Here is an 11,013-nt window from a genome sequence, read left to right as displayed (position 1 = left end):
CACAGAATTCATATCCCCTGTAAAACAGGCTAAAGGCCAAGGAAAGAGCCTTAAGCATGGTCCTTCTATCACATACCTGATTCCTAGCACCAGGAAACTCCCAAAGTCAAGCTGTCCAGTCTTTTCTTAGACCCACAAGAGGGAACAGGGAACATTCAACCCTCTTCTATCCCTCACTTTTGAGAGGTAACCTGCCTCCATGGTCAGGCTTTCATCTCTCATCCTCTTCTAGACAGTACTTTGGATACAGAAAAAAGATACAGAAATGAAAGGAATGATAGAGAAGATAAAGTTTCATCTGTTGGATCATGTGCCACCCATCCAAGCAATGGTCCACACAGGCTCCTACCATATGTTAATTGCTTACTGTGGTGACATGCGCCTGTGGCTCTTTGGAGATCACCATCGAGAATTCACATCTCTCGGTACAGTACTCTGTCGTTTCTCCATCAGCTGCCTCTGCTACGACTCAGAAGCTGAGATGCTGCTCTCTGGCACCTTGGGGGCTGTGGTTACCTGGTTTATCTTGCCGAATGGCAGGGGCCTCCAAATGGCACAAACTATACCAATGGCTGGAGGTGAGCTTGTGCAGGGCTTTTCCCTGAATGGCCCCCAAGGCTCCCTCATGGCTCTTTGTGAGAATAAGGTGATACTCTTTACCCACCAGGGTCAGGGCCAGCTGGAAGAGGTAAAGAAGTTCACTCCCATCACCAGTGGTTCCTCCATCACCTGCTCCTTCACTTGTGTCTCTCAGGGCTATTTCTATGCTGGAAACAGGGATGGAGAAATCTATGCTTGGGGTCTAGACCGAGGTAACTTCCTCCACAGCTTCCAGGCCGACTCCTCATCAGTGATATGTATCCAAAGCCGGCCAGAGACCCACACCTTACTAACAGCAGGCAGTGAAGGTGTAGTGAAAGAATGGAACCTTGCCTTTGGGAACTTGCTGTGGCAGCTGGATATTGATGAGGATCTGCAGAAACTGCAGTTTATTGATAACACCTCTTTTTTCTGCCAGACTACCTACACTTTCTCATTGTACCACCTGCCCTACTTTTATAGCCTCTTCAGTATCTGCGGTTCTGCTCCCCTGAAGGTGCAGCAGGTCTGCTGCGGCCATAATTGGATTCGGATCCTGTGTGTCACTAAGGATGGTTTGTTGCGCTTCTTGTCTCCAGCAACAGGAGATCTCCTGGTTATCACCTGGCCTCTACTTATCACGGATAAGGCTGTGGTTTGGGCCTATGATTCAGACAAAGAGGAGCTCTTTGTGGCAACAGACAGTTCAGAGGTGCTGGTGTTTGATGCAACACGCTTCCCTTGCACAGCCAAGTATCTTGTGTGCACTTCAGTAAACCCTGTGGATAGAGTAAGGTGCCTGGCTTATGGGCAGTCCCATTTGGGTAAGGGCCTGGCAGGGTTGATGTTCTGTGGGCATGAGAGTGGCATTGTGAGAATTCTCTCCCACTATAGCTGTGCCCGAATAGAGAAGACTATTCACTCTGGGGCAGTACTGGCATTGTCTATCCTGGAAGGTCCCCAGAAGTACTCATTGCTCTGTTCCTATGGCATGGATAATATTGTACACGTGACAGAAGCTGTGCTTCAGGAGAACAAGGTAATCCTGCAGACCGTCAGCAAAATTCTCTGTAGTTGCCTCCTAAAACACGTGATACTCTTACCAGGTTCTGTGGGTGCCATCACTGAGAACCACTGTTGGCATCTCTGGCACTACGAAAATTTTCTGACATCTTCAGAATCAGAGAAAAGTTCTGTGTCTAACGAGACAAAATGCCTGCACCAGTGTGCCATCACTTCATTTGATGTCTGCCTTTCCCTGAAACTTTTTGTCGCAGGGGACATTGATGGTTCAGTCCGGATCTGGGACTTCCATGGTAAACTCATAACTGAGTTGGACTCAGCATTACATTTTGGCCCAGTCTGCTTTGCCAATAATTGGGGTGACCTGCTTTTGACTTTCAACCAGAGTCTTTACCTGGTATCCTGCTTAAAATTGCTCCCTCCAGCTCAGCTGATTCACCTAGCTATTGTAAACAATGCAGATGAAATACTAGAAGGCCCTAAACCCTTCTTGCCTAGCTTCTTCTTTTCATATGAAAGAGTATTTGTACCCAGATTTGTCTACTGTGGTCAAGGGCTGCAGGAATTACAGGGGCTAGAAGCCCTTGTCAACAAACAGGCCATTGCCTTTGACAACACTGTGCCCCATGTTGTAGAGGAAGAGAGACATAAGTCCTCTGTGATTCAAGAGGGAGCAAAATTGCATTTTTTGGAGGATAAGGATATTAATTTTTCTACTCTTAATTCCAAGCATGATCGTCCTCTACACAAGGTTCCTGCTCGATTGCGGCTGGCTGGCTGGGATGGGTTGAAACCCTACCATATTTTACGGCGCTTCTTTGGTCGAGGGCGGCAATGGCCCTTTCCTCCTGATGGCTACATCCCCAACTCAGTGATCCGTGCCCGCCTTTGGCCTGAGGGCACCCCAATCTTCCTATGCTATGATCTGCCCCCATCCTACCAAGATAAGGACTGGGACATGACTGAACTCAGCAGACGCCAGGCACAGTCACCTAGGACTCCAGTAAAAGAGAAAATCTCAGAGAGTAAACAGGGTTATAAATCCAAGCAGCAGAAACAAACTTTCTTTGATGGTCTTGTGAACATGATCAACCAAAATTGTATGGGAAGAAAATTTGATGAAGGACTTATTAATATTTTAATTGAGGCCATCCTCAACCTCACAGTTTGCTGTTCTATAGAGCAATACAAGACATATATTAGTGTCCTGGCACAAATTTTTGCCTTCTATGAAGTATCTTCAAGGTTGCAGTCTGAGGCTGCCAGTCGCCTCCTGGAAGATACAATTCATTCCAATCCACAGGTCCGTGAGATAGCCTGGGAGGGGCTAGAGAGGCTGGGCCTCATATGCCATCTCTTTGCTGTTCCACTGGCTATGGGATTGATGGACAGTGATGAAAATGTGTGGGCTAAGGCCTTATACCTTATGATGAGAGTCACAGGCATCCAAACTAAGAGTATGCTGGTAGGCCTGCTGAAGAGACAAGAAACTTTCCAGGAAATGCAGTAAGTTGGGTGGCAGCCTTCTTCGCTTCTGTTCCTTCTAGCTCCTAACCTCCAAAATCTGACTGCTGCTTCTCCTCCACAACCCCTTTTCTGTTCTTTTCATCTGCCTATGTTCTTTGTATTCTATTTGTTTTTCACCCAAGTGCCTATCCCTCTTCTTCTGTCCATTGACTAGCCTGCCCTTCCATCATTTTCTCACTTCCTTAAGATTCCTCAAGACTCAAGTCCCCAAATCTCCTAAATGAAGAAGCATCATGGGTCACCCTGACTACTCTATTCCGTGCTATTTTAGATTATTTCTTCTTTATCCATCCTTTACTTCGAAGTACTCTGTCCTAGTTGGCTACCTTATCCCTGCTTCTTCCATTGTTTTTGAATCTCCTCGTCCTGTACTTTCCCCTCCTCCTCCTCTTCTAATTTTGTTTTATTGCTGGCTCAGTATTATCCTTCTTTTCCCTTGACTTTTGTAGACAGGACTTTATTGGAGAAGCCACTCTGGACCGGCTGCTGGGAATTCAAGCTAATGATATCCAGTACCTGCTTACTCAGGTGGAGCAGCGGCTAAATGAGAACCTGACCTTATCACACAGAGACAAGCAATTTCCCTTTTCTCTAGATATTGCAAGGGCTGGTGAACCTGCGGCCCTTACTGAAAAAACACTCAAACCTTTGTCAGCACCTATAAGGATCACCAAACCGGAGGGAGGAAAGACACATCTTGAAGCAAAGAGTAGAAATCTTAGTACGTATGGGGTGATATATGGGGCATATTTGGGCCCTACCTTAGAGCACCAGAAGGCGGGGTGAATAAGGCCCAGGTATATAAAAAGATATCAGTGGTAACAGAGTTAAGTAAGGAAAATCTTTTTCACAGAAAGTAATCTTCCTGGGAAAGACCTACCCCACAACAGATACCAAGTCTTATTTCTTTAGGTTATGGAAATTGTGATAAAACAGCAGGAATTTCTGTACATAAAGCTTCAGCCCCCTTTTGTATCTCTTATGGTAGTTCATTGAACTAGATATTACAAAGGATCTCACTCAGGACTTCTGTGGGTTTTGGGGTGGGGGGAGTGTTTGTTTTATTTCTTATTTTTTTTAATTCAAGTATATTTGGCTTACAATGTTGCATTAGTTTCTGGTGTACAGCAAAGTGATTCAGTTATATGTATATATATTCTTTTTCATATTATTTTTCATTCTAGGTTATTACAAGATCTTGAATATAGTTCCCTGTGCTATACAGTAGAACCTTGTTGTTTATCTATTTTATGTGTAGTACTTTGTGTCTGCTAATCCCAAACTCCTAATTCATCCCTCCCCCTCTATTTCCCCTTTGGTAATGGTAAGTTTGTTTTCTATGTCTGTGAGTATGTTTCTGTTTTGTAAATAAATTCATTTGTATCATTTTTTAGATTCTACATATAAGTGATATCACTATATTTGTCTTCCTCTGCTGACTTAATTCACTTAGTATGATCATCTCTAGGTCCATCCATGTTGCTGCTGAAGAATTATTTCATTCTTTTTTATGGCTGAGCAGTATTCTATTGTGTATATATACACCATATCTTCTTTATCCATTCATCTGTCAATGGACATTTAGGTTGCTTCCATGTCTTGGCTATTGTAACCTCTGTGTTTTTCTTAATTACTTTTCTCCTGATACCTGTGCAGTTAAAAGGGACCTGAGTGTTTCCAGGAAGCAGAGAGAGACAGAATTGTTACAGTTTAGCCCTGTGCTAGTGACTTCAGAGGATGAAGGTGAAGAAAGAGAAGCTGGGAAATCAGGGCAAATTGACATCCAGGGTGTTGCCTTAGAGCCAGAGCTGCCACCAGTCATATCCCAAGAGGATGCTGAATCAAAAGAGGTCATGTTGGAGGCCAGAAAAGCCAGGGAAGCCTCAGAAGCCTTGGAAGTCACAGAGGCAGCAGAGGCCACAGGATTTATGAAGACCATAGATCAACATAGCATGAAAGATTATGGAGAAGTGATCCCTAAGCTGGAAAGACAAGAACGCTTGAAAAGGCTTTGGGAAAGAGCGTTGAAAAAAAGCCATGAAAAAGCAGATGCAAAGTTGGAAGAGATTAAAAAAATGAAGGATATTCCAGAGACATCTGCAGAAGAGTCCATGAAAGAAGTCATACAGGTTACCAAGCAAGAAGAAGATGCAACGAAGAAACGTGTAAAGAGTGGTCATGGTTTGTCTGGGATTCCTGGACGCACAACTAGATCAGACATCAGATCATGGCAGGATGACATTTGCGATCTTGTCACCTCAAGAATAGCAAGTTCCTATCCAGGAATGTTAAGGGATCTGGGTCAAGAATTGGTGGACTTGGCTCAGGCAACGCTTGCTCCTGAAGAGCCCAGCTGGGATCTTTTCCAAGAGATCTGTCCTCTTTTAGAGGACTCATCAGAACTGGGTGACAGATTGATGGAAGAAACACCTGTTATAACAGAAAAAGTGGATAAGGAGGTTATCAAAGAAGAAGAAACAGTAGAATTGAGAGAACAACAGGGTGAAAAAGTATTAAAGAAAGGCAAGGCATTTTCTCAAACCAAGAAGAAGAAAGTTACTCTATTAGAAAATGACAAAGTATTAGAGAAAAGGAAATTTAAAAAAGTAAAGAAACTAGCCATGCAAAAAGGGAAAATAACTGAGGGGAAAAGGAAACTGGATAAGCAAGAGAAGAAATTCATGCAGGGAAAGGAGAAGCTGGCTAAGGATAAGAAACTGACCTATCAAAGAGAAAAAATAGGTTGGGAAGAAGAAATACTGGCTTCCTCACAAAAGAAATTAACCAAGGAAGAGCAGAAGTTAGTCCTAGGAGAAAAGAGGAGGACTGGAAAAAAGGAGAAACTCCTGAGGAAAAGAAAGAGGGTGAACTGGAAAGAGGGGAAGGCAACCCCAGAAATGAGGAAGTTGGGCTGGGGGAAGGCTATGCCGGCCCACAAAGAAGGCATGTGGGCCCAGGAAGAGGGGTTCTTGGAAGACAAGTTGTCCCATGAAGCGGAGGAGCTGGGCGAGGAAGAGGAGGAGCTGGGCGAGGAAGTGGAGGAGCTGAGTGAGAAAGAGGAGCTGCTGAGTGAGGAAGGGGAGGAGCTGGATGAGGAAGAGAAAAAGCTGAGTGAGGAAGAGTTGGAGCTGCCTTGGAACAAGGAGGAACTAATCCTGAAACTAGAGAAACAAATTAAAAAAAAGATGAAAAATTACCACAAAAAGAAGAAACACATCTGGGGTATGGAGAAACATGTTGAGGAAGAGTCCTGGAAAAGGGGGAAATTGGCTCAGGAAGGAGAACATTTATCTAAACGAGAGGAAGGGCTGTTTGGGGAAGAGGGAAAACAGACATTAGAAAGAGGCAGCTTGGCAGAGCAAGAGGGTAAACTGACCCAAGAAAAGAGGAAATCATTAGTAAAGGAGAAAAAAGCAGCCCGTAAAAAGAAACAAATCCAAGAAAGAAAAAAACAAGTCAAGAAACAAGAGAAAGATGACCAGAAGGAGAGGGAGGCTAAGAAAGAAGAGAAAGAGGCTAAAGACAAACAATTAGCCTGGAAAAGAAAGAAACTGGGTCCAGAAGAGAAGGAAAAGTTTGGAGAAATGGAGAAATTGTCACAACAAGAAGATAAACAGACCCAGAAAAAGGCGAGCAAATCTTGGAGAAAGAAGAGAAGGGCTCAGAAAGAGGAGAAAATAACCAAGAAAAAGACACAACAGGCCTGGGGGGAAAAGAAAGTGGACCTAGAAGAGAGGGAGCAGGCTGGGGAAATGGAAATACAGTCATTGAAAGAAGAGAAACAGCCGTAGAAAGGAAAGAGATGGGGTCATAAAGAGGAGAAATTGCCTCAAAAACAGGAAAAAGAAGCTGAGGGGGAAAAGCAACGGGCCAGAGAACAAATGAAACTGGTCCCGAAAGAGGAGAAAAAGATAGAGAAAATTGAGAAGGTATCCCCAAAAGAAAAGAAAGAGGTCATGGAAAAAGAGAAGAAACCTAAGAAAGAGGAGAAATGGGTTGGGAAAGATAAGAAAGCCATTGAGAAAAAAAAAAACAATGGGCCCATGAAAAAGAACTACTAGCCCTACAAGAGAAACAGGCCCAGAAAGAGAGAACATGGAGTCAGAAAGAAGAGAGAGAGAGTGATCAAAAAACACAATGGGCCTGGGGAAAAAAGAAATTCCCCCTAGAAGAGAAGGAACAAGCTGAGGAAATGGAGAAAAAGCCCCAGGAAAAAGAAGAAAGGGCACTGGAGAAAAGACTAATTCAGAAAGACAATAAACTGGCCAAGGAAGAGAGGCACACTGCTGAGAAAGAAAAGGCAATAGCCAGGGAAGGAATTGGCATAACTATGAGAAAGGAAAAAATTACCCAAGAAGAGAAGGAAATTATGGAAGAAGAAGGTGAACTGCCTGAGGAAGAGAGGAAGTTGGCCTATGACATTAGGAGCGAGGGGACGGGTATTGCCAGGGACGAAAAAAAGAGAATCAAAGTGGAGAGGATACAGACGACGAGGAAACTGGATATGGGGAAAGGGATTAGTTCTGAAGAAAAAGAGGCTAGTTCCAGGGAAAAATATATAAGGAAGAAAGAGAGTCAACTGTTGATCCTGACAAAAATAATTAGAGAAACTAGTACAGAGCCATTGAAAGAAATAGGAATATCTGAGGAAGAGCAGTCATTCATTATGGGAAAGAGTGGAATTGATGGCCAGAGGTGGGAATTTTTTAAGGAACAGGAGGAAATAACCAAAGAAGAGAAGGATCAGTTTCAGGAAGAAAGAAAACTAGAAGATGATAGACTGGCTGCCAAAGAGAGAACACTGATGGATGAAGAGAGCTTGGAGGAGGGCCAAAGATTCTTAGAGAAGGTCCAGGAAAACATATTATTAGATAAAATCCAGGTAGAGAGCATGTTGAAGGAGGTCCAGCAGCAAAATCTGTTAGGGAAAAAGCAGCTGAAGAAGCTTCTGAAGAGAATTGAGGAGAATAAACCAGAAAAGAGCCAGCTAAAGTGGTTATTAGAGAATATCAAAGACATACTGTTTGAAGACTTACCTGAAAGTTTGGTTGAGAAGGAAATGGAAGTTCCAGCTAAGAAGGGGATAGAGGAGGAGAGTCTCACTGAGGAAGGACAAGAGGAGGAGATTCTGCCCAAGAAAGAGAAAGGGAAATACCTGATTAAGAAGAAAAAGAAAGTAAGCCTGAGTGAAGAGGAATTGGAGGAGAACTTGGCTACGAAGCATAAGAAAAAGAGTTCAAAGAAGGAAAAGAGACTGACTCCGGAGGAAGAGAAGCTGAGTAAGAAGGAAAAAGAGGGCCTACATGAAGAAGGGAAGGAGCCCCTCAGCAAGGAGGAAGGGGGGCACCTGAACATGCGGGAGGAGGAGGAGACTCTGAGTGAGGAGGAGGAGGGGGAGAGCCTGGGTGAGGAGGAGAAGGAGGACGAAGAAATGGAGAAGAAAGAGGAAAAAGAGGAGGAAAGGGCGACAAGGCAGAAGGATGAGGAGAGCATGAGTAAGAAGGAACAGGAGAGCAGACTTACAGAGGCGATGCTCTCAGAGGAGGAAGGAATACTGAAAACAGAGATCTCAAAAGAAGAAGTGAACTTATCAAAGCTAGTGATAGAAGGTGAGGCTCTTGCTGAGGAAAGGGAGGGTACAGCTAGAAGGAAAATGGCTCCTGAGAAAGAGAGATTGCTTGGTGGAAGGAGAGCTCCCACACTTATGGATAAGGCTACATGGCCAACAATTATGAGGAGCCCCTTCAAAATACAACTCCCAGGAGCCCTGGAAAAAGAAAAGGGAGTGCCCCTGAAACTGTTAGGGGATCAATTGGATTTGGAAGGACAGGAAAGTCAACTTCTTGGAACACATCACATGAAAAGTTTATGGAGAAGACAAGAGGATATATTCTTGGAGAAAGCCAGGGACATGTTTTTACAAGTCATGGAAACAGGCTTAGAGACTCAGCCCCGAGAAGACCTCCACAGGCCAAAGCCCCACTTACCTGATATCATTAAACAACAGAAACCTGTATGTAGGCCCAAAGGTGGCAAGTGGAAGTGGTTCATGAAGTATCAGGATTCCCAGGTGGGCAAAACTGAGGACCAGACCCCAGCCCCAGCCCCGGCCCCAACCCCAGCCCCCACCCCAGTCCCCGCCCCAGCCCTTACCTCTATGCCAGCTAAAAGGCCATAGCACTCAGAAGAAAGATTCTCAGATGAGGACTGGATTAGTAATGCCTTAATAAGGCTGGAAGCAGGAGAACAACTTTCAAGGGACAGTTTCCATAGACTGAACCAACTCCTCAGACACTTCTCTTCAAAGGGATATTTGAAATGCCTGCATCTGTCCAATCTTAAAGCCATTGCTAAACACCTCCAGCAGAACACACAGATAAGTCCTCTAGATATATCACAACCCTATAAAGATGTTTTGAGTCCAGTACACTTAAAAGTAATCCCTCCAATTGGAAGAAAAGAAATGGAGAGCTGTCTGGAGCCATTCTCTATTCCTGTACCAGTGTTCTCCGCTACTAAGAGGACTCAGTCCCCACCAGCTCTCAGTTGGCATCTCTCAGCTGAGTCCTACAGGAAGAAGCAGGTACAACAGTTATCCACGGCTGTCAAGGAGTTAAAGCACATTTATCCGATCAGAAAGGATGGTCCTACGGCTGTCTATCCCTCTGTGGATAAAAAATCCCTGTCCTTGGACTTCTGGACCTTGAGGGGAAGGGGTGAGCTCCCCATATTTCACAAGACAAAGAAGAAAGCCCTGCCTATCCCTACACCAGTGTTACCATCACCTACCAAGAGGATTCAAGACCCAAAGGCTATAAATTGGCATCTTTTAGGAGAACCTTACAGGAATGCACAGGCACAGTGGTTATCCAGTGTTCTCAAAGAGATAGAAATGCAATATTTTTATCCTGCCACAAGAGACATTTTCACAGGTGCCCATACTTCCGTGGAAAAACAAACTCTAGCACTGATGTTTCAGAAGAATCTCAGGGCTTTTAAGGGTAGAGGCAGGGCCCTCAAGTTGCCCCAACTGGAGAAAAAGGCACAGCCCAACTCTAAAGAAAAGGAAGGGGTGCCTCGATGGGAGACGTTTGTGGCACTGTACCATGTTTTGCGGATGTTGCAGCAGCGATATGCAAGAGACACTGCTGCTTGGATGGAACAGTTCTATCGCCTCATGGACGTGTACCAACTTAAGTCCCCCCGAATCCAGAAGCTGCTGCTAGAGTTACTGCAGAGAAGGAAACTCCAACCTCAAGAGACCATCTACAAAAAGGCCCTGAAAACCGAGGAGCTGGTACTTGGTGAACGCTTATTCTATGGCCTGTTTTGTGGTAGTTCTCATGCCCCTGCAGGTCCCCTTGAGTTCCAGGGAGTTGTACCCTTGCCTGGGCAGAACAGGGTGTATACTATCCAACCTGTGGATATTGCCCACTATGCGTTCCTAGAACTTGCTTGGAAAGGCCTACCACAAGTCAGTCCTTACCGTACCGAGAAGCTGCCCAACATCCCTACTCCTACTCTCTGATATGGCCTAATATTAGCACCTTGAGATCTTATTGGAAAATATGCCTGGGCCACAGATTTTAAGCCTCTTTACCTGTTCCCCACTTTAAGGTGGGGCTAGACAAAGACCCATTTTCATTCAGTTCCAGAAATCTATTACTGTGTACTGAATAAAATGACATTTCTCATTTGTAACAAATATTCTGGTTTATTTCTCTTCCTCCCAGAGCACTAGAATACCCTAGAAAGTAGCCAAAGAAAACATAGCCTTTATCCTAAGAGGTTAGTAGACTTATTGTGGTGACCATTTCGTAATGTATGCAAATATCAAATCACTATGTACTACACCTGAAACTAATATAATATTGTATGTCAACT

At 44.3% G+C, this 11,013-nt stretch overlaps 1 protein-coding gene across 1 annotated transcript; it reads left to right on the top strand.

Moving 5' to 3' along the window:
• The first annotated feature begins 274 nt into the window (after nucleotides 1–274).
• LOC105096955 (WD repeat-containing protein 87-like) lies at nucleotides 275–10,657 on the top strand. The gene is given in 6 exon segments (XM_064490004.1): nucleotides 275–3,108; nucleotides 3,579–3,850; nucleotides 4,786–6,872; nucleotides 6,969–7,124; nucleotides 7,208–9,603; nucleotides 9,874–10,657. Coding segments are annotated over 6 exon segments (8,529 nt in total).
• Nucleotides 10,658–11,013: the final 356 nt, after the last annotated feature.

The sequence above is a fragment of the Camelus dromedarius genome, chromosome 9, assembly GCF_036321535.1.
Source record: "Camelus dromedarius isolate mCamDro1 chromosome 9, mCamDro1.pat, whole genome shotgun sequence".
NCBI classification, from domain to species: Eukaryota; Metazoa; Chordata; class Mammalia; order Artiodactyla; family Camelidae; genus Camelus; species Camelus dromedarius.
Note: the sequence above shows the minus strand (reverse complement) of the source record. Positions and strands in the feature narration are given on the sequence as shown.